We start from the raw sequence: 26,983 nt of genomic DNA, 5'->3' as shown, positions 1-26,983 counted from the left end.
GGTTGTATTCAAGGATGGGTGCAGACTGCCACTCACTGAGCGGGCGACCCGCCTCTTTCTGTAGGCGGCAGTTGGAGAAGAGACATGCCTGCAGAATGGGCGGTAAACCCCCCCGTTATCCCCTCTCCATCTCTTCCTTTCCCCTCTCTAAGGCTGTCGAGGCCCTGTGCTACCAATCAAGACCAAGCTCCTGGCCACTACAGTCGCAGCAGCACAGCAAATTGACTCCTGGGATTAAGAACGATTTTATCTTATATTGTTTTCATGCTCAAAGTACGGCATGACTGGCTGAACCGTCTTCTCTTGTCACTCAATTATACTGTAGGATTTAGACCCTCGAAAACAGGCTCGGCCCGCCGCAGGATCGTCGTTGGGCTAATTACCATACTGCTTGCTGCTGTGGTTGAATTCTCTAACAGACCTTGTTCCATGTCCAGGAGCCCACGCTCTCCACCTTCATTTCTCTTTCGCTTCACAAACTACTACCTCGCTGACAACATGGCTTCTCGTCTACCCACCATTCCTCGGTTGGTCTTTACCGTCTTTGAGCCTCTCAGCTTGTGCGTCCTCCTCTTCCTGCTGCTAATCATGACATTCATTCACTCTTGCTTTTTGACCATTCCAGCTGATGAAACTAAACTCACCCTTGCCCCCAAACACAGGCTCGCAGGCTGGGCCGGAGCAACCCTCAACCCGGCATGGTTTGTCACAGAGCAGACATCCACTGGCCTGTCGTCTGCGGTGGACGATAATGCCAGACTGGTCGCCCTCCAGCTGGGAAATACATACGGGCTAGTATTCCTGGTCGCCTCCGCCGTGCTGTACACGACATCCGAGATCAAGGTCGTGCGCAACTATTTGATCGCCTGTTGGATCGCCGATATATCACATGTCTATGTGTGCTATCATGTCCTGGGCTGGGTGAGGTTTGCGAACGTGGCTGGCTGGAATAGTATGACCTGGGGAAATGTTGGTGTGACGGTGAGTTTGGTTATTTTCTTGCACCCACCCGAGCTAGCAGCACGATGAAAAGTGCAAGAAGAAGAAAAAGACAAAACAAAATAAAACAAAATGGCTGACCAGGACGAAAGACTATGTTGTGTCTGACGAGGACAGCGTATCTTTTGGGCTTCTTTGGACCAGATGTGCCCGTCGCGACTCAGAGGAAGCTTCAGTGATGTGATGGGTTTCAGGAACAACACACCCGCCCGGTGCGGGAATGTCAAGTTTCAACGATCACAAGTCAGGAGGATATTCTTCTGTGAGGTGTGATCTTGCGAGAATCATAATGGCACCAGATTCAGCACTCTTAAAGTGTGACGTTCTCCGCTATGACATTTTCGAAGGGCCTTCAGTTGTCTCTTGAAAAATACGATCTAAATTCTAGCATAACTTCTCAGCCCTGCCCCAACTCACCCATTTGTGGCCGCTTGTCCGCCCAGAGCTGTGGGGGCTAGTGATGCTATGAGGACGCACAGGAAGGGGACTTGACTATGTGAGGTGAAACATCACGACAAAGTCAAGGTCTTCCGAAGGAGGATGAGAGCAGGTTTCTGTCGCATCGGCTTCAATATTCAAAATCAGGGCCAAATCATGTTGTAGACTGAGTGAGGGCCATCAGAGACAGAGTATCCTTTTGACATGTGAATGTTCCCCCCCCCCCGGCTCCTACCCCCCCTTTCCCCCAAAAAAACACATGGATAGCATGAATCAACTTTTCCTTGATTCCCTTTTATGTACAGATATAATAAATAAAGAAAAACTGCGTATGGCAGTTTTTTTTTTTTTTTTTTAAGGTGCCTTATTGGCAGACGCCGCCTCTCCACATGGTTAAAGCCGGAAACTTAAGTCCGGAGCCAAGCGTTCGGAGGCGGGGAAACGGGCGGGCGACGGATTGGCACCTACAGTATTGTACTATGGTAACTGTGGAGAGGGGCCCTGTCGTGTCATTGCATATCATGTCGTCAATGACAGTCTCCACTTGGGGAGTCCATAGACACTGCACATATGAAACTCCTCAACAGGAGGAGGATTAGACCCTGCTATCTATCTGCAATAGCTCACTCACTAAAAGCTGTGATTTCATATCAGTGGAGTGGCAGTCTTCGCCCAGAGCGTTTCCCTCTGGAGTCTATCTTACTCATCACCGTCACCAACCATTCACTCATCAATCCATACATCTGTGCAACCAACCTCTCTCCACCGGATCCGCCGGGCGGCAGACGACGCATATCACCACTTACTTCCACCATACCTATCTAAATCATTCTTGCCTTATCACTCTAGTCTCGCCCATCATGAGTTATAGATATCCCCACCAGGACGACTCGGACGAGAACGGATATGGCGAGAGTCTCCAGCAGGCGTCAGGGAGTCAGCCCCATATCCGAAACGATAGCAATGATGATAGTGATGACGATGACCTTTTCGAGCCAGCAGCGGAGGAATCAGAAGCTCTAAACTTCGAAACGACAGAGGACGACGATGAAGATAACGACGACGATGATGAAGATGAAGATGATCCGGACTACGAGGGTGACGATGACGAGTTTCACGGTTCGTAACTAGTTGATCTGCTTGTGGTACTTATGAGATATTCAGAAAACTGATCGACTCTGTTCAGATGCTGAGCAAGGATACTCGGTAGAAGTGGTCATCGGTCAGGTTGGAGGGAACGAGGAAGAAGATGACGACGACGACGATGAGGGCGAGGAAGAAACAGCGCGGACAACAACCATCTCGCTGGGCACCCTTGGCCGCTTATTTGGTGAGATCTCGACCCTGAATACCCATCTGCCACGTGGAAGACCCCCATCTTTTCCACTTCAGCTTGCTTTACTGGGGGATCATCACACATATGAACCCAGCTTACACAACTCATCTTCATCGCATCAAACCTATTCTTCCTCCTGGGTCACCTCTGCCCTGTCTTCTCTGATGCCACTGCGAACCTGTTCATCAATACTAATACAAGAAACTCATGAGCCACACAGGTGGGAATGTACTCTCGAGGCCTCAATTGCTGGCTCTGCTTCAGGGCCGCGACCTAGGCCAGATCTTTGGAGAGGACGACAATGAGGACCACTACTGGGCCCGGCGCCGGCGCCGAAACCCTCCCGACCCGAATCGCTTCCCCAAGGTTCCGAGCGAGGAGGGTCGCAAGCTCATGGACTCGGGCGCCTTCGGCTCGACCGACCGGCTGGATCCTCCAGTCAACACTTGTGCTGGCGGCAGCAGTAGCAGCAACAGCAGCCTGTTGAGCAACAGCAGGAGGCAAAAACAGAAGAAGAGGCTCGCCCGCCGCGTCCTCGACCGCGAGCTGGGCATCGGCTGGGGCCGCACCGCCCAGTCGGCCATGGCGCAGCAGATGATCCCCTCCTCGGAGGCGGACCTGCTTATCCACTACCACGCGCCCGTCTATTGCGGGCAGTTCTCCCAGGACGGCAACTTTTTCTACGCCTGCGTAAAGGACTTCAAGGTCCGCATGTACGACACGAGCAACCCGTACAACTGGCGGTACTACAAGACGGCCAGCTTCAACTGGGGCCAGTGGACCCTGACCGACGCACACCTGTCGCCCGACAACCGGTGGCTCGCCTATACCTCCCTTCAGTCCCACGTTGCCTTCGCCCCCACCGATCCCAACGACAAAGGTGACCCGTACCAGCTCGACCTCGCCGGCGGCGGCGTAGTCGATGCTACCAACGGCCGCCCGGCTCCGACGTGGGCCCGGCGGAATAGGGACAACTTCGCCATCTGGTCCATCCGGTTCAGCGGCGACGGCAGAGAGCTGATCGCCGGCAACAACGTCGCCTCGATCGTGGTGTACGACATCGAGTCCCGCCGCGTGTTGCACAACATTGTGGGCCACGAGGACGACGTCAACGCTGTGGCCTTTGCCAATCCCAAAGACCCGCACATCATCTACTCGGGCTCTGACGACCAGGTGATCAAGGTGTGGGACAGGCGCAGCATGGCAGACGGCCGCGCGGCGGGCGCCTTTGTCGGGCACTGCGAGGGGCTGACGTACATCGACAGCAAGGGCGACGGGCGGTATATCCTCTCCAACAGCAAGGATCAAACCATGAAGCTGTGGGACCTACGCATGGCCATGTCCACGGAGCAGTACGCGCGGCTCAACCCGCGCAGGCACACGATGCACACCACCTATGACTACCGCATGGAGGAGTACGATCAGGACGACTGGTTTCCGCACCCTGACGACAACTCCGTGGTCACCTTCCGCGGGCACAAGGTCCAGGGCACCCTCATCCGCTGTCACTTTTCGCCTCCCGGGAGCACCGACAGCAGGTATGTGTACTCGGGCAGCCACGACGGCAAGGTGTACGTCTGGAACATGGATGCGACGCTGGAGAAGACCATCGATGTGGGCATGTCCACGCACTGGAACGGCCGCGTGCCTGGCGGTGGCAGGGCGTGGAGGAGTCGTCCGACCAACCATTGGAACTGTTGTGTGCGCGAGCCCTCTTGGCACCCCAACGCACCCATCATGGCTGGTGAGTATCCCCTGTCCTGACCATGACTCTTTTTTTCTTCTTTTTTTTTTTTTTTTTTTTGAATTAGCTTTTCTTGTTGTAAGTGCGAGGAATCCTTTTTGGCTGACTTGGTGGTTGCGCCCAATTAGCATCCTCCTGGGGCGGATACGATATGAGCTTTGGATCGGTGTCGGTACATTCGTGGAACGAGAATTCGGAAGACGATGCGGATCCCCCTATGCGCCACAGGGTCAACGATCAGCTGGCAGCCGAGTGGCTTGCAGACTCATAAGTTTGTATGACATTGGAGTGTGAATATTTCAAAAGGCTGGAGGAACTGGCCTGGATACTTTTGAAGTCTGGATGTGGGTACCATTGCAAGGTTCGAATGTGGAAACATATACATGTGAGGATTCATCAGGAGCAAAAACAATAAAGAGGACAGGGCGGCAGCATCAATCTGCGTTTTAGGACCAAAGAAGGGTGGGAGGACGGCTGGGGCCGTGCGGGTGTGTGTGTGTTGAAGGTGCACACAGCAAAACGCCATGTACCCGTCAAGACTGAACTCAGTTGGACTCAATATGGAGAGGCAGGAAAATGGCTGTTTATATTCTCTCCTCCAGGTGGTCATCACCATTTTCCCTCGTTCTTCTTCTGTCTTCCTAGCATTATGTCCACATTCATTTTGATGAAAGCCGCATCATCAAGCAAGCCATGAATATAATGCAGCTGACAACCCCTGTCCTCCAAGAAAGAAAAGAAACAACATCAGACAATATGGTGCAGTGGTCCACGACGACTGATGCCCCTGTAGATCAATAGAAGATCGTCAGCCTCCTAGTGCTAACTGGTTCAGCTGAAGGTTCCGAGTGCAAGTCTCGGCAGGGGTTCGATTCACTGTTGTGGCATATATTTTTTGTGTTTTGTTCTTTCGTTATTTGTCTTTCCTTTTCCCCTTCCCTTTGTTGGTACATTGGTAGCGCCCCTAGCTCTAGAAAGACTCGACTTACAGTGGCCCACCCCTGTACTTCAGGACAGAGCATGTCACTGGATTACTCCCAAGTTGTTGAGGCAACACAGGTAGTTTTCAGTCTGCATGGGCTCTTGTATGCAGCATCTTTGCTGTACGAGGGACAGCAAGCAAGAAGCATCTGGGTTTGGCTGGCAATGGATGTTTGTACATGCATGCATGTATGTGTGTATGTGTGTATTGAGCTACTTACTCACGGCACTGCCTCTTTTTCTCTATAAACATTTACTCGCTATATACTATCTTCGCACAAAGATAATGACACAACACGCTCAGCAGAGCATGGTGAATTAAACCTATTCCTTCTTAGCAGCCTTGTTGACCTTTACCTTTTCAGATCCAGGCGGTGATCTCAGCCCACCAAACACGAGGGCTACGACACCGGCAATGCCAGCCGCACCAATTCCATAGGCGACCTCACGCCCCGCCCACCAGTACACGCTCGTGAATAGGATGGGGCCCAACCCGCGTCCTACCTGGCCCCAGCTCCGCAGGATGCCGAGCTTGCCGCCCCTCTCGCCCTCGCTCGCCTCAAAACTGGCGAGCGCGTTCAGCCCCGTCACCACCGTCGCTGAGGTCGTCGCCAGACACGTCGCGGCAACATACAGCATAGACACAGAGGTGATACGGCCGAGCAGCAGGAAGGCGACGAAGCAGGCCGTGACCCCGATCTTGACGGACAGGAGTGGTGGTAGGCGCCTGGTGACGCCGCCCTGAAGGATGGATGCCACCAGTCCGACGAAACCGAGCAACCGACCGTTCTTGGCAGAGCTGTAGCCGAAGAGGTCGTAGGTCATAAAAGGGAGTGAGAACTCCATGCCTGAGAAGAAGAGCAGGAAAGCGAAGTGGGCGGCGTTGAGGAGGAAGTGGGAGTTTGTGCGCTGGAGGACACTTGGCCCGCCGGTCTTGGTATCCTTCTTGGCAGGCGCCTGATCGCCCTTGGTATTCTCGGTCATAGAGGGCAGGGTCTCGGGAAGAGCAAAGTAGAGGTACACCGTCTCGGTCAGGATCAGGAACAGAGAGACACCGGCGGCGGTCGCAAAGGGATTCGCGGCCACTGTGGCAATGGTGCTCAGCCAGGCGCCCAGGGCCGGGCCGAACGTGAAGGCGATAGAGAAACATGCGCCGATGAGGGCCATGGTCGAGCCACGGGACGAGCTATCCGAAATATCTGTCGCAATGGCGGTGGCGAGCTGCACGTTGCCCTCAGAGAGCCCGCCGACAACGCGGCTGAGCAGGAATGTCCTGAAATCCACCGCCATCACCCACAGCAGGACCGAGAGTATATTGCCCATCATGCTAGTCAACAGTGCAGTGCGCCGGCCATATTTGTCAGAGAGGTGTCCGATAACGGGGGATGCGACGGCTTGGAGGAGGGAGAAGAGCGAGCCGAGGGCGCCACCGAGCAGGACGATGTCGTAGCGGGAGTCGATGGGCCGGGCGAAGGCGGCCTTGTAGGCATTCAGATAGCTAAGGATCCATGCAAGGAGGGTCTGCGCTTGTGGTTGTTCTTTCGAGGCATCGGCAGGGGCTTCAGCGTTGCGGTAGAATTCGAGAAGCTTAGGGAATAGTGGGAGGATGAAGGTGAAGGATATCTAGGTCTCGTCGTTAGGACACAACCCATTCTCTGCGCACTGGAAGGGGGGTTGTTGGGGACGAACCAAGTCCAGAAGTAAAGATATGAAGATGACCTTCAGCACCTTCTTCCGGGTGGCCGCATCTACGGGAGGGGCCATGGTGTTATGGTCACTCTCGCCAAACAGATAGATGATATTTTGTACACCAGACACCCGAGGAAGACTGGACGGGAAGGACGCGAAGCTGGACACGGGCGCGCTTGAACTTCCCAATTATGGTACCGTTAAGATGAAAAGGAAACAATGAGAAACAGTAGCAGAAGCAATAGCCACAACAAGGAAAGTTCCCACGAGATAAGAAATGTCGAACGTGTACAAGCCAGCTTGTTCAAACGACAGAAAGTTGAGTTCGGTTCATCTGGAGATTTCTATGGAGACGAAACGACTCATACAGCGTTTCTGGGCCAGTGTGTTTCGGCTGACGTCGAGGGTTGGGTCAGCGCTGGCAGTGGTGACCCCTGGCATCTCACCCTGCTAGACTCGGTCCTAGCCCGACCGGATCGGCGCTACGGACCCTTCCTCTAATGCGAAGGCCACTGTAACACGCCCGAGTACCTGCGTATTCGTTTACACACTACAGTGTACCATAGTAACATGTGCCATCCATGATGTACGTAGTGGGCAGTGCATAGCATGCGCGTACGGATGTTAGTAGTATTTTCTTTCTTCTTCACCTACCTAAAGTAGGCAGGAGATCTTGTCATGCTTGCGTATTCGCCAGGCGCAAGATTCTCTGAGCAATCAGCTTTCAAGAAAAAGCGAGGCAAGTTGACGAGAGGAGTCCTGCCGCCGTTACATTCGTAACGGGGTTTTGGAAATCCCGTGGAACGGTCTGTGGCAGCCCGTCTTTGCACCTGCCAATCAGGCCCCGGGTGAGTGGGTGACGATATGTGCCGACTTTGGCCCGCGCAGCTTCCGCGAGGCAAAAATAAGTGTCACTGCTTTCGCTGCTTGGCGCCACAGGCCTTACGCCGTCTGGCCCCCCTCCCACGGTGCGTTCTATTTCGACATTCGTGTTCATAGTGCGTCCCCCAGAGAGGCCACCAACACCAATAGGAATAGGAAGGGGGGGAGGGGGGGAATCCATAAAACGCGAATGATCTCCAGGCACACTTGTGTGTCAATTTAGCTATGCCAAATTCATTAGTCCTCTTGAATAGTCTTATCCCCATCGGCACAGTTGAGCTGGGCTGCCTGGTCGTTGACGTGCGCTTCCCGCAGCAAAACTCCCTCCAGTCTAAAGAGATCCCTATCCCCGACGACGATGTGAACATACAGCGGCTGGAGGATTTTAGCTACTCAGCGGAACGGACCGAGACGGCCGGCTTCCAGGTAATACTCTCCGCCCTTTTTTCAGGCTCTCGTGGCCCCGAGAGCAGCTCGACATCTCAACCTCCGTCTTCACCACTCGTCACTTACAAAACTCCGGTCAGTTCTTTGAAAAACTCTGTTCTTCTTAGAGAAGTGAGGGCTGTGCTGGAGCGGATAGTCTAAAGGAGGAAAAGTGCGTACTTGGTCACTGGCATCAAGACCGTCGCGAACGCGCGGACCAGCAGAGCGAAACCGACGGGGACGAGTTACGAAGGCAATGTCCAAGTCCCAACAAGCCTAGGTACCATCGCTGCGGGCACTCCGCTTCCCATTCCGGAGGGAACCCTGTACCTTGGTGTCAGTGGGAACCTGTCCGCTGCGGCTTCACACCGAACGAGTTTCGTGGCTCCAGGTGAGCATATCTTCATCGATGATATCGTCTTCTTCCGTATCTCCCTCTCCGACCCACTTCATTCTCGCCAGTTGTTATTGTGTGACTTGTATTGAGTAAAGATATGATCTTGTCGAGAAGAGCATCATGTATGCCAGAAACGCACTGAGTGAGGCGTTTCTATTTATGTCAGATCTAGATGACGGATATTTTCAGCCGAGAACGCCAGGTCACAATTGTCAAGTGGGAGTCTCGAAGGAAACTTGCAGCAGATATTAGCGTATTAAATTCAAACAGCAAAGTGCTGAATATAGTTTGGGAAATATCTCTTTCGTCGCCCAAGTCCCGCTCCTCCCAGCATATTAAGTGGGAGAAGCAATGTTCGCGTCCATGTTGCAAAGCAAACGTAACAGCCCCTCGAGCTCGTGTCAAATCCGTCGTCTAATATCATATCTGTACGCCTTTCCTCTAAAACCAGCATAGTGCAAATCCGAACAATTCCAAGAAGACCAGACCATGACGTTTACCCAAATGGTCCCAGCCCATCACGGCGCAATGTGACTCTCAAAACGGCAATCGAAGCAATCCAGTGCCAAAGAAAATCACAAATTTCTCGGAACGCGCTGGAGTTACGTATTTCCTCCTCTCATACTCTTCCCAACGTAGAAAATCGAATACATGTTGGACGCCGGAGGACGAGAAGGCGATACACATTAAGACGAGCTCAGAGATGAAGGCGTCTGTGCACCGTCTGGAGTCGCTCTTTGTAATAAGACATCGAGTCTAATGTAGAAGAAATCCCATCGATGGGCGCAGTCGCGTATGACCTAAAGGACCGGCAAGAGAGGAAGCTCACCAAAGCTCGTAGTATCATAGGATGGGTCCGTCATTTGAGGCTCATCAAAGCTTGTGGTCTGAGGCTGGTCATAGCTTGTCGTTTGAGGCTCATCATAGCTTGTGGTTTGAGGCTCGTCAAAGCTTGTGGTCTGGGGCTCGTCGTAGCTCGTCGTCTGAGACTCGTCGTAGCTTGTGGTCTGAGGCTCATCAAAGCTCGTTGTCTCAATTAACAGGTCCGTTGTCTGAGGAGGACTGTCAAGACTCGGAGTCGCATACGACGGACCCGTCGTCTGCGGGTAGTACTGAGAATCCACAGTCACCGATTCAGCCGCTACTGTCCCCGTGTATGACGTGTCTGTAGCGAACGATGCAATATCTCGCCCCCAAACTCTCGTTTGCCCTACTTGCAGGTAACGGCTCCCTCCCTGGTTGCCATCATCACCGACACCCTGCGACGGGTATGAAGCAAAACCCGAGAGCATAGCCGAAGACAAGATTGGTGATTGTACTGCTGAAGGGGTCTCGAGAAAGATCGACAGGAGCGAGGAGATGTCGACTGGGGAAGCTGTTGGGGTGGAGAGAAAGTCCGAGGTGGGAGACGCAGGGAGCAAACTCGAGACCAACGACGATTCGGGCGTTGGAGACACTGAAGTCCCAGATGCGATGTCTGTTGGGCCGTCCGAAAATACAGGAAGCGAAGAAATCAGGGCAGAAGAGACTGGTACCGATACCGCGTCTGTTGAAGATGTTGGGGTTTGACTGCTAGCTGAGAACAAGGTAGGGAGATCAATACCAATAGTCTCAGTATCGATCTGAAAGAAGCAGGGCGTCAGTAAGCAGCAAGTTGTACTTGTGATAGACGGAGACTTACATCCATGGGCTTATAGTTCATAGGGGACGCCCGCACCCCCAGAGCAGCAAAGCTGAAGAAGATGACGGAAACAGACCCCATGATGATCATGTATGCGGAATTATTCAATGCACAGGCAAGTAGAAGAAAGCCTTTGACTTCTGAGTAATGAATATCCTGGGAGGGGGGTCAAGCCGTGGCAGAGCGAGTTGTTCGTGTCCAGTAATTGCTTTTGTGCTAGTTGTTATTTGAGAGGTTGAACGACGAGGTCTTCTTTGGCTTCAAACCGTGCGCGCGTTGAGGGGATTGATCCGGTCTATCATCAAGACGACAGGTTGTGGTTTATATAACCCCTCAAGAACTGTCGGTCTTCCTAGCTCTGTTCATAAAAGTCATCGCACAAAGTCTGTGTAAAGCTGCCTGCTGAATTTTGAGACTTGCGTAACTTCAACAGGCAGAATCCAAGATGATGGCTTCTATTGCCCATCTTCAATATCCCTAGATCGTTTTCCTTTTCTCTGGTGCTGAGAAACAGAGAAACAAAGACTTTTGCCACCTGAGACCTGATAGCCTATCATTCATGGTCATATCCGGTGTCCACGGCAGCCTTGAGAGAAAATGGGCCGGTAAAGACCTATTCATTGGGCTCGCTCCGGTCAGCCGTCCCATTGCTCCGGGTCAATCTTGGTCTGAGACTTGCCTTTGCGGCGTGTGTCAAGGCACCGTCCTAGACAGACTCGGACCCAAAAAGAGGCCATAGAGCTCGGACTCTGCAAACTCAAGGATGTGTAAGCCCATATCTGCCTTGAGGCACTGGCTTTGCGCTTACGCTTTCACTCTCCAGTATTCAGCTTTTCAGCTTACTTTTTGCAATTGACCAATCACGTGCGTGACATTGCATTGCGACGATGGTCCTGTAACTTGCTGAGTTGTCACGTATAACCCCTACACCACACGAGTTTCAGGTATAGAACTCATCATTATTAAGTTTTAAGCTTCTATGTAGACGCCTGATGACTCCGATGGGCCGTCAAACCTTGATCGCTGCATACTAGTAAGCTGGAAGGAAACAAAACTATTGCCTGTTCTATCAAGAAGCAGAGACTTATTCGCCTTCGCAAGTTTTCCTTGCCAAAGTAGAGCCTGCACCTGGCATGCTGGCTTCTCTCCCTTATCTATCCACCTTCATACTTGGCACCACGAGGAGATGTTGCGATGTTTGTCTCTAAAGGTTCTTGCCATAGACATTGATGCGCATCATGTAATTAATGTTTATTAATCACTGTCTTCAGGCGTGTGATTGGCACACAATGAGGTAGGGTCGCATTGATCAGGCCTCCTCCCTCACCCCCGTGCTACCTTGCTTGCCAATTGTCATTCGTCATCAAGTTGTAAATGCCCGCTGCTGGCCTTGGGAATGAAGAGTCGATTGGGCCCATATTCTCCAGCCATTCACTGAAGAAAGTCTGTTTCGTATCTGGGTGAGAAAAGAAGGGACTGCTTCAAGATAAGGTGAACAGGGCAGACCAGATAGCCACTGTGAAGTCTGCTAGGCCATCTCGCGTGTTTGCGGGGATTGCCGGGCCTGTGGAAAAGCACGACAGGACCCGAAGCGGCCGCCACATACGCTCATGGCGTTGGCATCTTGAGGTGGTCTATATTGCTGAAGAATGTGACATCTGTGAAAGACAATCAGCTATTACCAGGAGAATGAAACAAGAAATCCAAATTCATGGAGCTTCAAAGTGAACTCGACGCGTTCAAGACGTCTAATGGTCTTCATCCGCTGAAGGAAAACTTACCGCACCAATGGCATAATCACATGTTCGAACATGATAGACATCAAATGCTCTCTGTGTGCATGTTTCGAGGGTGTCTTTGATGCCTCATTACATCTTACCCTCCAAGATGAAAGTGCGCCGAAAAGTGCCGAGGTCTTCAAACAGCGGCAAGCTTCCTCGCGACGTCCTCAAGACGCGAGCCGCCGCTGAGCAGCTCCCGTGTCACCTCGCGATCCCGGCCCCTCTCTCCAAAGACCACCAGCTTAACGACCTCTCCGTCATCCCCTATGACTAGACGTCCGGACCGGCCGTCCTTCCAGTCGATCCTGACCTGTTTGGCTTCCGAATCGGCGGCGCTGATGGCCATGATGGAGCTCCTCTCCGCGCGCTCCTTCGCATCTTTCTTCTTGCCGTCCAGCCCTACCGCCTTGCGCAGGTCGGCCACGACAGCGACGCGGTTGTGATACCTTACGATCTCACGACGCAGGGCGCGGACAAAACGCGAGAGGTCTTGCTGCCTCTCCACCTTCACATCACCACCACTCTCGTGTTCAGCATTAGGAGGTCTCGGTGCAGGCAGGTACCGGGCAGCCAAACCATTGAGGGGGATGCACGGCGGGACGGTATGGCGATGAACACGCAGAAGGCGCCTTCTGGGCTCGGTGCCGGTGTATGGACGGTTCAAAAGCACGTAGTACGGGCGCAGGAACTTGGAGCGCGTCATGACCTCAATGCGGATACCCAAGACGATGCCATGGTCCACGGCGTTTGGGTCCGGATCACGCACACGAAATGTGGTGATGCCAGCGCAGGTGCGGTAGAGGCACTGCTGCTTGTAGGCTTGCTGCTTGGCCAGACGATCCTGCAAGGCCTCGAGGCTGCTATCTGATTTGATGATCTGCCTTGTCGACTCCGTGTCCAGCAGGGCATTTGCTTGTAGCTTGACCTGACCTTTGAGGGCCTCGACTGTAGAAGTCCGTAAGTAAATGAAAATCCAAGAGTAGGAAGAAAGGAAAGGAAAAATCGGGAAAGGAACTGAAAGCAGAAGAGCCAAATCAATAGAACCCACCTTGCGCCTTAAGAGTGGCAATCTCGTCGTCTAATTCTGTTGAATTTGATGCCATATTTGCTATGTGGTTGTGTTTGTATAATGTTTAGTGTGCTGAGACGCGTCCCTGCCGTGGATGGACGCGTCGTTGGCTTGAGGCTGTTTAGGTGCTAGGCCGACCCCGCCTGTTAAAGGGTGGCAGACTCTAGGGTCAAGGGCTGATCTATCGCTTTATGCAACCAATATCGACTACGGTACTTACTTAAGTAACCAGTACTAACTACAGTAATATGTCTCATCCTGATGCATAGTGCAACCCTCATACATTCCAGTGCAAGAATAAACACATAATAGTATGTGAATTCGCTGAATCTCGCGATGCAATCCAAAGATGCTTATCAATATGTACGTGAGGATACTTTCTTACACCTTTGATACTATTTTTGGTACGAGAGCACCAACCTCATGGCCGCTTACCAATTCTTAAGCCACTGCAGGCAGCGTTTTAGCTCGTCAGACGCTAGAAGGACACGGTAGCCGCAACGGCGTCTGGGGCCGAGCGGCACCGGAATCGCCCCCGTGGGACCTGCAGGACCTGCAGGAGGACCCTCCAAATTTACTGCCCGTTTCGCCGACTGCATTGCTTGTTGAAGCTCCCACCCTCGCCTCAGAGAGAAAAGAGAGAGCGGCCAACACCACCTCCCTCCGTCCAGCCAACTATCATTGCCGCTGACGGGCTCAAATTGATTCCAGCTGAGACCCCGGTCTCCTTATTCTTTCTTTGCCTTACTATTTTCTTGCCAAAAACCACGTACCTTCCCACTATTCTCCCCCCGCTAGAATCAACTCGGCCCGCCGCGCCTCAAACCCCCTCCGTCGGTCCTCGACGCTTCGATTCCTCTCTCTCTTTTTCTCCTTGACGTGACCAAGGTCGTGGCACCCCCAAAGTCGCCTACGCACTACCTATGCCGGTCCGAACACGACGCTCCAAGGGCCCCAAACCAGACGGGTCGCCACTCTCCGTGGATACCTCTGGAGACGAGGTGACCAAGAGAGGGAAGGCCAACGGGAAGGCCAACGGCAAGATGAACAATATGGAATTGCGCCGCAAGGGCTCATCGAAGCTGAGAGACTCGGGCGCAGTCACTGAGGACCTCATGTCCCGCGAATCCTTTTCCCTCGACGACCCCGTGCCCAAGACGCCGACGCTGAACAATCATGGATTCTGGGACCTCCCTCGCCACGACCAGAGGAACTTTGGCCTGCTCGTTCTGTTATACTTCCTCCAGGGCGTACCGCTCGGGTTGGCTACAGGATCTGTCCCGTTCTTGCTCAAGAACCATATGTCGTACAGCGAGATTGGAGTCTTCAGCCTGGCATCCTACCCCTACTCTCTCAAGCTGCTATGGAGCCCCGTCGTGGATGCTATCTGGACGCCCAAGCTCGGCCGGAGAAAGAGCTGGATCCTGCCCATCCAGCTGCTCTCTGGCATCGGGATGCTGTGGCTTGGCTCCATGGTGGAGGACATGATGGCTACGGTGGGCAAAGAGGGCGGCCCGAGTGTCTGGAACTTCACTGGCTGGTGGTTCTTCCTCGTACTCATGTGTGCGACGCAGGATATTGCGGTGGATGGCTGGGCACTCACCCTCTTAACCCCGGGCAACGTCTCCTACGCGTCTACCGCCCAGACGGTCGGCTTGACTGCCGGCCAGTTCCTCTCCTATACCGTCTTCCTCGCCTTCAACTCCAAGGACTTTGCCAACCGCTACTTCCGAGCTGAACCCCTCGACGTCGGACTCATCAGTCTCGGCGGGTATTTGAACATGGCCGGATGGCTGTACATCATTGTCACCATCGGACTCGCCACCATGAAGAAGGAAGAGAAGACAAAGAACGAGGACGGCATCTGGGACGTCTACAAGATTATGTGGGGCGTACTCAAGCTCAAGAGCGTACAGACCATCATGATCGTACACCTTATCGCAAAAATTGGTTTCCAGGCAAATGACGGCGTCACGAACCTCAAGCTGCTAGACAAGGGCTTTGGCACGGACAACATGGCCCTAACGGTCCTGATCGACTTCCCCTTCGAGATCGGTCTGGGTTACTACGCCGGTGTGTGGTCACAAAAATACACCCCCATGCGTCTTTGGTGCTGGGGCTTTGTCGGTCGCCTGGTTGCCGCTGTCTTTGCCCAGTTTGTGGTAGTCATTTTCCCAGCCCAGGGTGTCACAATTTGGTATCTGCTGGTGGTCATTGCAGAGCATGTTTTCTCTACCTTCATGAACACCATCATGTTTGTCGCCGTCTCGGCTTTCCACGCCAGGATCTCCGACCCTGTCATCGGCGGCACCTACATGACTCTGCTTGCTACGTAAGCCCCCCCCCCCACACCTCCACCAGTCTCCACTTCTCACCTTTTACCTCCAACATGACATACATTTGCTGACTGTAATCGCAGCGTTTCTAACTTGGGCGGCACATTCCCACGCTTCTTCGTTCTCCGTCTCGTCGACTCCTTCACCAGTGCAACCTGTCATCCCGGCGAACCTAAGCTGCAGGCAGAGCTGAAAGGGCCACTGGTCACAGAGCCGTTCTCATGCGCCGTCCAGGCCGACAAGGAGCGGTGTATCGACGGAGGCGGCGCGTGTGAGATGGTCCAAGACGGCTACTATATTGTCAACATCCTCTGCGTTGCCATAGGTGTTCTCACCTTTTTGATGTACATTAGACCAAGGGTCCTGCACCTACAGAGCCTGCCATTGAGGGCGTGGAGACTTGCAGCAGGGAAGTCATAGCGTCAGATAGCGGCAAAAGGGGACGAGGGTGTAAAAGCCTTCAAATTAACTAGACGACTATACATTACACATAGGGTAGACACCAAATGCATATAATCTTTCCCCCTTCATCTTTTGTAGAACATTTACCCCGTCGCAGGCTATCCTGTTACCAGCATCCCGATTCCAAGTTGTCACCGACAATGATGACAAGCAGGGGTGGTGCCCAATAAGGATCGTAGGATCGCGCAGGCATGTTCTGTCACATTTCGATTTGCACGCAACCGAACTCTGTACAGTCCTGGTATGATCAAAATGCGACCCCTACTTCGTTACACTTTGTCATACCCTAGGGGCCAATACCAGAGAAAATCCCCGCACTCACCTGTGCCCACCCAACCTTAATTGAACGTCAGATCCCTCTCGATCTTTTTTGGTGTTTCTGGCGTTGGTTGACATGTGGCAGCATGCTCGCTTGGAAGCACGGAAGAAGGCCCGCGACCCATACCAATCGCGGACCCCCTCTCTTGTGATGGACGATGCCTTGGAGCTGTATATATTCTGGCTAGCCGACATTTGATTGCAGAACGGTCAAAAAAAAATAAAAAATCCAGTGATTTACCTTTTCTTCGTTCTGGCGAGAGATCCTGGTTCGTAAAAAATAATGATGAAGGTCTGGCATCGATGATGACTTCTATTATTGGCCCTTTTCTGTCCCAATCTTTTGGTGATTGACGGCAACTAAGTAAGGGGGTCTTCCCTATATAGTCTCTTGTTTCTCGTGGGAACGTCGTCTATGAACCCCCAAGTATAATGAATATTATTACAGTATCAAAAACCACCCACGCTCTTCTAAACAATCTCCTTCCCCCACTGCTCCTGGCCATGGCTCTGCGTACGGCCCCGATTCCCATCAAAGTCGAGGCTATGGCCCGAGCTCGAGTACGCGGTCGTGGTGACGTGCACCTCATGCGAAGACACGGTGGTTTTCCCCATGGTCGTAGCGGCGCCTCCACCAGCCACCGCCTCCTCACAGGCGTCGCCCTCGCTCGACTCATCGTCCAGCCTCTCGAAGGGGCTCTTGGTCCTGGTGATGCGGCTGTTCATCTGCTGGGAGCGCCCGATGGTGACCAGCTCGGTGGGGCCCAGGCTCCCGTTCGTCCGGCTCCTGGACTTCTCGGAGCTGCCGAACTTGTTCGAGAACTTCTTGGCCAGGGGTCGCAGGGTCGGGAGGTTGGCGCAGATGACGCCGCAGGCGGACTCGACGACACACCATGTGCAAGGGGTTGCGAGGGTGACTTTGGAGAAAGAAAGGATGTCAGTATGACTCGGTGTGGATAGTATATTATTCCTCTTCGCTCTTCCAAATGGAGGGATCGTACATGTAGTGTCTTCTTCATTGAAGCTCATGAGAGTAGAGAAACGGTAGATACTGGCAACGAGCACACTATTGTTGTTATGAACCATGTCAGCTGTCATCCGTCCACAAGCGCGAAAACGAGGCCTCAGAAGCATATGCCTTTATATAGCAAAGAATACTCACAAGCTGCCGAGGCCGAACGTGCACAGCAGCGAGATCTTCTGCGCCATGGTGGCGTGCAGATGCCAGACCTGCTTGACAGGCATGGCCAAGATGGCGACATCGGTGAGGATATTCGGCACACCGTTCCCAATGAAGGAGGCCCTTAGATTGATGCACGTGCCCGTAGTCATCCAAGGGATCCACGCCTTCTCGATCGGATCACACTGGAAAATTGAGACCAGGACGATGGCGATGCACCATGCGATGACGATGGAGCCGATTGTATAGGCGCCGATTTTGAAGTCGCGGCTGGGGAAGATGCGCAGGTACATGGACAAGATAGATAGCTTGACCAGCGCCACTGTCGTGACGTACACGCACTCGAAGGCCAAGAGACGCTTCAGCACCTCCTCGAGTTGGTCTAACGAGAGCGTGTCGGCATGTCTTCCCATGCCATAATTTACCACTGCAGAGACGGAAGAGGGAGCGGCTGGTCAACTATCGAACTTCTCTCGAGAGGACAAAAAAGGTCTGAATCACAAAAGGAGAAAACCAAAGATTTCATGTACAAGGGCATCAGAACTTACTACCAAAATTAAGCCCACCGACCACAAACACGCCAATCTGCATAAGCAGATAAAGTTAGTTCCCGCTTCCCATGAAGACTTCGACGACCAAAGAAGAGGGATGCTGAGTTCTCACCAAACCAGCGACAAGCAAGCTGTCGTCCAGTCCATATTTGGCGACAACTTGATATCGAGCCCAGAATCGCAGGACTGTGAATACCGTCGCCAAGGCAAGCAGCACTGCCGTTGTGCTGACCTGCTCAGGCCCGGTGTTCTCAACGGCCATAATGCCGGAGTTTTCTTCGTCTTCCTTCTTCTTCTTTCCTGCCAGATCCCACACGCAGAGGATAGGCCAAAAAGGAGGTGAACAGAGTTCGGACGCTTAACGGCCTCGTGGGAGTGTTGGTTGTGGGGACCGTTCGGATAATGTCCTTGTTCTTTTTGAGAGTCGCATGATGGACTGGAGGCAAGTCCCGATGAGATCGTTTGCAGGAGGACGATGTGACATATAGAATGGTTTTGAGAGAAAGCCTGGCAGAGTCTCAAGACGACGATCTTTTCCCCAGGAGTTCTTGCAATGACATTTCTCTCTACAGTTCTCCCTCTCTGAGTGCCCCTACCCCCACCCCTCGTCTCTTGAAGGTCTGAACCTCCTGAGATCTCTTCAGGGGCTGGCGGGCCATCAATTGACACAAATTTTAAGCGAGTGCCGCGAATTTTTTCCAAGGGGATTTTTGTTGTCATGCCCCGGCCTCGCGCAAATGACTCGGCATGTCCAGGGCGTTGCTGGGCTTGGCTCCTTCGCTCGAGACTATCAAAAAAGGAACAGCCAGCATATATTGAGCACATTGGCTTTCTCGTCTTTCCGGTTGGAGATCAAGGATTGTTGTAACATGGCATGAGATTGATTCGCACGCGGAACCACGGCGAGTGGGCCATCCCAGGATCTTAGGACTAGACTACCGTTAGGCATATGTAGCGCTACTCATACCCATAATCATACCCAAGACTGAGCCAGCAAAATTTCGAATGTTATTACCATTTTGGACTTAAAGGATGATCTTTCTCTTCGCACCGTCCCGTGGTTTAGTACTAGTAATCTTAGTTTCTGGGCTGATCAGCATCAACCCGCACTGCACGAAACACTTTTTGTGTGACTTAATGCCCACTTTAAAGCCAAGGAGAGATAAAAAGGCTGCAGCTTTCAGGAGAGTAGTAGTAGTAGTGCCAGTAGCAGTAGTACTAGCAGCAGAAGGAGGAAGAAGAAGAAAAAGAAGAGCCCACAACTTTCTAAGCGAGGTCGTGTTTCGTAGGGATTATTTGCCGCAGCTGAGAATGGTGGAGCAATTGAGTCATTTGGGACATAAAATATGCTTGTAAAAACGTGCTGCTTTCTGCCAGATCGATCCATCGTGTCAACCTGCAGTGACGCAGCTCAGCATGTAACACAGTAAATTCATGTCTTTACTGATCATCACACACAGTAAGACCAGTCGGACTCGGGAGTCTGACAGACACTCATAAATTCCATCACATGACGACTACTCTATGTACGAACAACCCCTTTCCATGGATACTAGTTACTTAGAGTTCTTCATTCAAGTGAATGGCATGTCTCTCAGCCCACTATAGTACGATGGTGGTAATGGGGGGGGGGAGGGGCTGGTTTGTTCGCTGACCCGCTAAGAGGGAGGAAACCCTTCAACCTAAAAACCCCCAACCAGGAGATAGATGCATGAAATTTTACACGAGTTTGAATTCAATCTCGCTGTCATGATGATCTGTATGTGACATCGCTCTCCAGTGCATACATATATTTTGCAGTCCCATTGTCATTGGACGAATGCGACAAGCTTATCATGAAGCTGCGTATCATATTCCTCATTAGACCGGATAGCTTCTACTATCTATCTCTCGAAGAGAGTAAGTAGTGAGCCAAAGAGATCCAGCCTTCTAACCCCCGCATTTGGAATGTGACAGCTTATACCAATTAAATGGGATGGCAAGAGAATCACTACCATACGTAGTATGTTGAGACGATTGAATATACTATGGCACGGCTGGGATTAGTCCCAGTACTATAATACAAGCCCCCCTGTGGAGTTTCTTGTGGGTACTCGTAGTAAACAAGCGGAGACCCAAGCAACGGTCAGCGTACCATGGTATTCAACTCCTGATGATCATGCCTCATTCCCAACAAGACCACGCAGACAGCGTCACACTCTTGGAGGAGGAACTGGGTCCTCCGACCTTCATCTAGACCTTCTCGAGACTCGAGAGCTGTTTCTGCGTACCTTTTTGAAGCGACCAGAGAGGGCATGGCTAGAAAATAATGGATCCTGGACCCCTAGTGAACAGCGGTATGGGACTGACTCGGGCCCCATGCTCGCTTATACACCTTTTCCAGAGTACAAAGCTGAATGCGACCTTTTGATCCCCCCATTCAAGCCCCCCCCCCCCCAAATTTCACACTCCCGAAAAGAGACCAGAGGTAAATAAAATATGCAACAAAAAATGCACGAAAAGGGATATTGCGTGCGTTGGACTTTTTCCCAGTGCCCTAGCCGATGGAATAGCCGGGTGTTTTATCCGGGCCACAAGCCAACAAGCCACGGGACCAAGAGATAGTCTACTTCGCGGAGAACACCAAGGGGCCTTCCTTGACAGACGCCCGCACTAAGGAACACACAGGTAATATGCTTTGGGATCTAAACACCTTCTCCCCTCGAGGAGGACCCAACCGTCGGGTAGCTGCTGCCCTGCGGCAGGTGGAGTACACATGTTGTTCATCACGAGCCCTCATCCCCGTCTCTGTCCTATTTAGTATGTCTCCAAGGACACACCCCCCTCTTCGAAATTGTCATTACATTCTCCAGTGAATGCCATCCGTCTGTCCAGTGTCTTGCTCATCTCGCCTCTCAGTGTGGTCCAGTCAGAACTTTTTCCTGCTAAATATCACCTCCCCCCCAAGAAACCAACACACTCCATCGGCCATGTCCGACTCTGCAGCTGCCCCCGTCTTCGTCCTGGCGCCTGGCGCCTGGCACACGCCCGACTGCTTCCAGCTTATCCAGGATCGAATTCATGCAAAGGGCTACTGGACAAAAGCCGTGGCATATCCGTCTGTGGGCGCCGAGCCGCCGAACAAGGGTCTCTTTGACGATGTGGCTGCTGTGCGTGCCGAGATCCAGGCACTGGCGGACCAGGGGCGGCAGGTCATAGTTGTGGTCCACTCGTATGGAGGCCTGGTCGGTGCCGAGGCCGTCAAGGGTCTTGGGTTCAAGCAGCGCAAGGCGGAGGGCAAGGAGGGCGGTGTTACGCTGCTTGTGTATCTGTCTGCTTTTGTCACGCCCAAGGGCATGAGCATCATCAAGATGTTGGGCGGCAACCCTCTGCCCTGGATGGACTTCCAGGTGAGTTTCATACCGTACATGGTTAAAGACACTTTTGTGTTTTCCTCCTCCCAAAGGGATCTATCTCCCTCTTCCAAGGATTCTGTTTTCAAGACTGTAGTTACCGATTGACTGACCGGTCGAACAGGGTGAGCGTGTCTTTGCCAGGACACCTGAGGAGATCTTTTACCACGACGTGCCCGCCGACCTGCAGAAGGGAGCCATCTCCAAGCTCAAGCACCAGTCCGCAGCCGTGTTTACTGATGAGGTCACCTACCAGCCCTGGGAGGATATTGAGTGTATGTATATGTTCTGCGACGACGACCGGGCTCTGTTGCCTGTTATCCAGAGGCAGCTCGCTCCGATGCTGGGCGAGAACGCCATCACGTACACTTGCAAGGGATCTCATTCTCCCTTCCTGTCTGAGCCGGACAATGTCGTGGAGGGTCTGCTTCATGGTGCCACCGAGGTCCAGAAGAGACTCTAAGGAAGCGGATATTCGTGTGTCTCGAGCCGATGGTTCTCATTTGGATGAACGAGACAGAGAGAGGAACGAAAATCATTAGTCTTTCGAGACTGTGCGTCTTGCCACGGAAACCTACCGTCAGTTGACGTGCCATTCAGTTGGAGGAATATTGAGACGGCCGTATACATACATACATGTATATATATAAGACAAATACATAGAAATGCGTTGCTTACACAATTCTGGAGTTCAGTCTCGAGGTGGTATATGTGATAGAAAACACGTAATGATTGAGTACTCACAAGGAGTGTGCCGTACACTATGCGCACGTCCAGCCCCCAGGCCCAGTCTTGTTCATCAAGCTGTGGGTAACACCCTGTTGATCTGTCCTCTTGTAACAATACATCGGACGCCCCAGTGCTTATGTAAGATCGGAACACTTACTCAAGTGCGAAATCAGCATCTTGCTGGTGTAGTAGTAGGTAAGTTGTGGAAATTCCTGGCGCATCATGGCTGCAAACACTCAAAGAGCTGTGCCATCTGAACCGGAAGTGTGCTGACAGGTATCAGAGAGGGTTACATGTCACCCAAAACCGGTGAATGTTGATTTGTTCTCTGATCTTGACTATGGCTTCGAGATTGACCTAGATGGGGAGCTCGTTCACGGAATTCATACAACCACCCCAAGAGGGTACTTGAGCAGGCGTCGCGATGGTCCTCGCCCCCGCGCCGGGCTATGTAGGGCAGTGATTAATAATGTTCATAATTACTCCAGACCGCACAGGGGTCCCAAGGGTTCATTACCTGAGTGCCAATCACGATAGGGTGAATGGTCTAAGAGAATCCCACTCAGTATTAGTAATGCTCGTAAGCCAAGTAGTCATGAACAATTCTGTCTCTCAATTAGTAGGTACCATGATTTTCATCCGTAAAGTAGGTTTTCCTCAGTTCAACGGGTCTGCAGCACTTCTACCAGTGCTTTTCGCTAATGTCAACAGTATTGACATCGACACCGTCTTTGTACCACCTCTCGTCCTCTGAAATCTTCACGTCATTGATGCTGCTCTGCCTCTTCCTCATCAAGCCGTTCTCCGCGAACGTCCAGTCTTCCAATCCATAGGACCGGTACCACTGTCCCTCTTCGTCGTGCCATTCATACCAGAACTGTACGGCAATCTGTATAAATAGATTAGCAACAGCAGGAAGAAAAAAAAGAAAATGTATCCCTAGGATGCCGCTGCACCCTCGGGACTTCCCGCCTCGACGGCCCGTTCCAATGTGTGCGGCTGATAGGGTATTCCCTAGATTGGTGGTGTGGAACTTGCCTTGTTGTCCATAAAGGAGAACAATTCTTTTCTCAAGCGATAGCCGTTTTCCTTCTCCCACTTCTTGGTCAGGAAAGCCTCGATGGCGTCACGACCTTGAAACATTTGGTCGCGGTTGCGCCAGATGGAGTCTGGGGTGTATGCCATTTTGACCTGAGCAGGGTTTCTAGTCCGAATCAATCTTAGCTTCAGCTTGCTGGGAACATACTTAGTCAATGAGTCGAGGCGCACCTGGTGTTCCATGCATCTTGAGCTGCCTTGACCTTGATCTTGGCCGTCTCGGCCGTAAAAGGTGGGAAGGGCGGTCTAGCCTCGCTGGACATTGTGTGTACTTGACCCAAAGAGACGAGTTATGGTTTGTGTTAATTGAAGGACTGCTTCTTAAGGGATCCTGTCGGGCAAGCCTAGAGGAGACATAGTAGTACATGGTGTCGTTGCTAAGCAGCGGGTAACGGAATGATTTTATGGTCGTCAAGGCTCAGTAATCAAGCGCCAGATTCCAACCAATAGTGGAGAAATCCTTTCGGATTTGCTGGTGGTACTGTGCACGGCAAGGCGCGCCGTCCCGCAGCGTGCCACTGCATATACAGTATTACTGTACTTTATGTGACCAATGCAGCGTGCATGACAGGGTTGCGTCATAATACACGGCATATGAATGGCAAGTACGCCCTCTCGGGGTGTGAACTGGTATGGGTCTAGCCTTTAATGCTTTCACACTTTTGGGTTGTGGCGTGTCTCGGAAGATCGAGCGGGAAGAAACTCGGTTTTCGGGAGAGTACCTAAATAGGTGACTTATGACAATAGGCCTATAATAATTACTGAACAGGACCAGCAGGACCAGATCTGTATACTAGTCATCCGATTCTCAAAATCAGATGGAACTTTATTTTGTACCGGATGATGATTCACATCAAGATAGAAGTTAGAACTTAAAAATTTACATTTGAAACATCAAATGAAAGCCAAACATCTGGATCTTCCTACTACCACTATTTATAATACCTTCGCTAATATAGACATGCCCGAGTAAGGCTAGCGCTCTACACAACTATTTGGCTCTCGGTTCCTTTAATTCAGGAATAGGCAAGCGTGGGCACATTAAGTTGGCCAGGTTCAAGGATTATTTGATTAAGTTGTATCAAACTACTTGAAGAACCGCTAAGAATCGCACTGGGACAATGTTGGTGCAAAAGCACATATTATGCTCCAGGGAAACGAAGAAGCACTTCGATAATTTATGACAGAACACACAAATCAGCTCTTCATATATTTGGATGACATTAAGTGTAATAACAGAATTATGAATTAGGCTGATGGGGTGTGTGGGTTCGTGCGAGAGGGGCTCTCACCTCGATGACGATCCAGCGCTGGATGTCGAGTTCGAGGAGGAGGATGATGATGATGTCGAGCTGCTGGTGGCCGCCTCCTGCTTCTGGATCCACTCGTCCACGACGGCGGCAATCTCCAAGTTGTTCTTTTCCACCATGGAGAAGTGGCCGTTGCCGGTGATGTTCCGATCAGCCAGCTTGATCCAGTCCGGGTTCCCACCGGCCTGCTTGAGGAAATCGATGACGCAGTGGTCATAGGTGATGTGGACGCTGGCCTGGCCCGTGAGGCACAGGTAGGGCACGCTGGTGACGTTGGGGAGTTTTCTGGCGGGCTCGGCCTGCAGGTAGCAGCGCCTGTGGGCGAGGGTGTCGTTGCCGACCCAGGTCTTGTTGAGCTCGTCGGAGCTGGCGGCGGGCGGGTCGTAGGAGAGGGGCGTGTTGGCCAGGCCCCAGAGGCGGAAGTCAGAGCCCGAGTTAACGGTGGTGCCGTAGTTCCAAAAGGGCTGGGTGCTGTGCTCCAGGTTGATGTTACCGGCGACGAACTGCGGGCAGTCGTTGGAGATGACGACGGGATACTGCGCGCCCGACGAGTGCGAGATGAGGTACGAAGGGCCCAGCAGCTCGAGCAGGGCGCAGCCAGAGGCGCGCATCGAGTACTCGCCGTAGGCCCAGTTCTCAGTGAAGGGGATCACCCATTTTGTAAAGGCCAAAAAGTACGGGTCGCCCTTGTTGCCCGTGCCTGGCCACTGCGTGTGCAGCACAGCCTGCGGGTAGGTCGGGTTGGCCTGCGGGTCTGTGAAGCCCGACGCCACGCCCTCGACTGTCGTGCTGTTCCAGAGGAGGTAGTCGGTGGTGTCCTCCTGGCTGCTCCGTCCGGCGCCCGTGTGGTCGAGCAGGTAGACCATGTAGCCCTGGTCGAGAAAGTACGACGCGAAGCCCTTGCGGTTGTCTGGCGTGTTCAGCCACTGCACGCCTGACACCGCGCCGCCGTGGAAGAAGACCAAGGGCTTGGACTGTGTGACCCCGCCGGCCGGTGTGAGCTTCTCCACGTAGAGGTGGTCGGCGGTGATGTTCCCGCTGGCCGTGTTGATCCACCGGCCCCCGACGTAAAAGACGTCACGGTGGTACGAGCTTTCCTTCGTCGTGCAGAGAGAACTGACGGCATTGACGCCTGTGCAGTCAGCCGCCGCCGCTCGAGGGGTCATGGCTTGGGCTGAAACAGCAGCGTCCGTCCGTGTCCTGGCCACCGCATTGACGGTGCTGGCCAGGAGAGCCAAAACCCTTACGAGATGCCAAGCAGCCATGACTGGGCTGTAGAAAAAAGCCACAACACACTACTGTACCGGAAAGGTGGTAGAGAAAAGCAGAAGAGGAAAAGGTAACGAAAACGAGTGACGCAGGATAGTTCTAGAAAGAAGCAAGGATTTTCGTGATTGCAGGTACTTTGCACAAAGTATATTAAATATCGAGGTTAAATTCCTGGCCCAATGCACTAGCTCGCCTTGCACCGAATTGTTCTAGGCCACATCCTCGCTTAGTGTGTAGCATACATAGACGCTTAATACTGTGGAAAGGAAGAAGGGGCAAAGACAAGAGATCTCTCTCTCTCTCTCTCTCTCTCTCTGTCCCCCCCTCTCCTGACTATTCTGTAGTACCAGCCAGAATGGAGAGGACGGAGATGATCACTGTGGGTGAAGCACCCATTTACTACGGTAAACGGTTAATGGGCCTCGGTCCGCTAGCTATAGCATGCTTGGCTTTGTGGGGTCCAGTCGAGGTGGCCGCGGTCTCAGTTTCTATAAAGGACTATTAATCTCTTTTCACGCACCCGCCGCCACCAGTGTTTTGTCACGGGATTTCCGGTGGTGATACATACTAGGAGTAGAGGCGGTGAAAATTTTAATGCAAAGCTCTTTCCAAACCTTAAATATGGCGCCCTTCAGCTGCATGAACAAGACGGAGAAAATCTGTCCACCTTTGCGGATACGAAACAGAGGGCTCACCTGGGCAGATGATAGGAAGATTACAATCAATAGATGGTAACATTTTACCTCGGACCTGGGATCGAAACTTTATTTGTGACTCGCAGTCCGATCTACACAAGGGAATACGATGGAACGAGGACAAGGCACGAGTTTCTTTTAAAAGAAGAGAGAAGAAGGGAAGGGAAGGGAAAATTACAGGAAGGAAGAAAGAAAAAGATGACAGCCTCCCCGAAGTTTT

At 52.3% G+C, this 26,983-nt stretch overlaps 10 protein-coding genes and 1 non-coding gene across 11 annotated transcripts; 5 read left to right on the top strand and 6 right to left on the bottom strand.

The window, feature by feature from the left end:
• Window positions 1-498: 498 nt before the first annotated feature.
• M406DRAFT_259831 (uncharacterized protein) lies at window positions 499-1,178 on the top strand (the record flags this gene model as incomplete). Its single annotated transcript, XM_040917322.1, has 3 exons — window positions 499-560; window positions 663-981; window positions 1,092-1,178. The coding sequence occupies 3 exons, from the start codon at window positions 499-501 to the stop codon at window positions 1,176-1,178; spliced, it is 468 nt and encodes a 155-aa protein (XP_040776079.1).
• Window positions 1,179-2,021: 843 nt separating this feature from the next.
• Tup1 (putative Tup1, general repressor of transcription) lies at window positions 2,022-5,270 on the top strand. The gene is made up of 5 exons (XM_040926008.1): window positions 2,022-2,556; window positions 2,624-2,767; window positions 2,994-3,211; window positions 3,284-4,517; window positions 4,646-5,270. The coding sequence occupies exons 1-5, from the start codon at window positions 2,298-2,300 to the stop codon at window positions 4,786-4,788; spliced, it is 1,998 nt and encodes a 665-aa protein (XP_040776219.1). The 5' UTR covers window positions 2,022-2,297; the 3' UTR covers window positions 4,789-5,270.
• A 30-nt stretch (window positions 5,271-5,300) lies between these two features.
• M406DRAFT_t71 lies at window positions 5,301-5,386 on the top strand. Its single transcript has one exon. It is a non-coding gene; the product is annotated as a tRNA-Arg (tRNA).
• Window positions 5,387-5,822: 436 nt separating this feature from the next.
• M406DRAFT_340583 (MFS general substrate transporter) lies at window positions 5,823-7,262 on the bottom strand (the record flags this gene model as incomplete). The annotated part of the gene is made up of 2 exons (XM_040921573.1): window positions 5,823-7,121; window positions 7,188-7,262. The coding sequence occupies 2 exons, from the start codon at window positions 7,260-7,262 to the stop codon at window positions 5,823-5,825; spliced, it is 1,374 nt and encodes a 457-aa protein (XP_040776078.1).
• Window positions 7,263-9,692: 2,430 nt separating this feature from the next.
• Window positions 9,693-10,654, bottom strand: M406DRAFT_331425 (uncharacterized protein; the record flags this gene model as incomplete). The annotated part of the gene is made up of 3 exons (XM_040920628.1): window positions 9,693-10,267; window positions 10,392-10,461; window positions 10,574-10,654. 3 exons carry the CDS (start codon window positions 10,652-10,654, stop codon window positions 9,693-9,695), a joined length of 726 nt encoding a protein of 241 aa, XP_040776077.1.
• A 1,836-nt stretch (window positions 10,655-12,490) lies between these two features.
• On the bottom strand, window positions 12,491-13,457 carry M406DRAFT_340582 (uncharacterized protein; the record flags this gene model as incomplete). The annotated part of the gene is made up of 2 exons (XM_040921572.1): window positions 12,491-13,299; window positions 13,403-13,457. The coding sequence occupies 2 exons, from the start codon at window positions 13,455-13,457 to the stop codon at window positions 12,491-12,493; spliced, it is 864 nt and encodes a 287-aa protein (XP_040776076.1).
• Window positions 13,458-14,466: 1,009 nt separating this feature from the next.
• On the top strand, window positions 14,467-16,179 carry M406DRAFT_340581 (MFS general substrate transporter; the record flags this gene model as incomplete). Its single annotated transcript, XM_040921571.1, has 2 exons — window positions 14,467-15,755; window positions 15,843-16,179. 2 exons carry the CDS (start codon window positions 14,467-14,469, stop codon window positions 16,177-16,179), a joined length of 1,626 nt encoding a protein of 541 aa, XP_040776075.1.
• Window positions 16,180-16,899: 720 nt separating this feature from the next.
• Window positions 16,900-18,532, bottom strand: M406DRAFT_340580 (uncharacterized protein; the record flags this gene model as incomplete). Its single annotated transcript, XM_040921570.1, has 6 exons — window positions 16,900-16,952; window positions 17,193-17,456; window positions 17,541-17,605; window positions 17,702-18,146; window positions 18,268-18,304; window positions 18,383-18,532. 6 exons carry the CDS (start codon window positions 18,530-18,532, stop codon window positions 16,900-16,902), a joined length of 1,014 nt encoding a protein of 337 aa, XP_040776074.1.
• A 2,707-nt stretch (window positions 18,533-21,239) lies between these two features.
• On the top strand, window positions 21,240-22,342 carry M406DRAFT_292404 (alpha/beta-hydrolase; the record flags this gene model as incomplete). Its single annotated transcript, XM_040919030.1, has 2 exons — window positions 21,240-21,659; window positions 21,787-22,342. The coding sequence occupies 2 exons, from the start codon at window positions 21,240-21,242 to the stop codon at window positions 22,123-22,125; spliced, it is 759 nt and encodes a 252-aa protein (XP_040776073.1). The 3' UTR covers window positions 22,126-22,342.
• A 731-nt stretch (window positions 22,343-23,073) lies between these two features.
• M406DRAFT_340578 (DUF1348-domain-containing protein) lies at window positions 23,074-23,752 on the bottom strand (the record flags this gene model as incomplete). Its single annotated transcript, XM_040921569.1, has 3 exons — window positions 23,074-23,280; window positions 23,430-23,595; window positions 23,661-23,752. 3 exons carry the CDS (start codon window positions 23,750-23,752, stop codon window positions 23,074-23,076), a joined length of 465 nt encoding a protein of 154 aa, XP_040776072.1.
• A 1,025-nt stretch (window positions 23,753-24,777) lies between these two features.
• M406DRAFT_259134 (alpha/beta-hydrolase) lies at window positions 24,778-25,965 on the bottom strand (the record flags this gene model as incomplete). The annotated part of the gene is made up of 1 exon (XM_040917280.1): window positions 24,778-25,965. One exon carries the CDS (start codon window positions 25,963-25,965, stop codon window positions 24,778-24,780), a length of 1,188 nt encoding a protein of 395 aa, XP_040776071.1.
• Window positions 25,966-26,983: the final 1,018 nt, after the last annotated feature.

This window comes from Cryphonectria parasitica (assembly GCF_011745365.1).
Source record: "Cryphonectria parasitica EP155 unplaced genomic scaffold M406scaffold_5, whole genome shotgun sequence".
NCBI lineage: Eukaryota > Fungi > Ascomycota > Sordariomycetes > Diaporthales > Cryphonectriaceae > Cryphonectria > Cryphonectria parasitica.
Note: the sequence above shows the minus strand (reverse complement) of the source record. Positions and strands in the feature narration are given on the sequence as shown.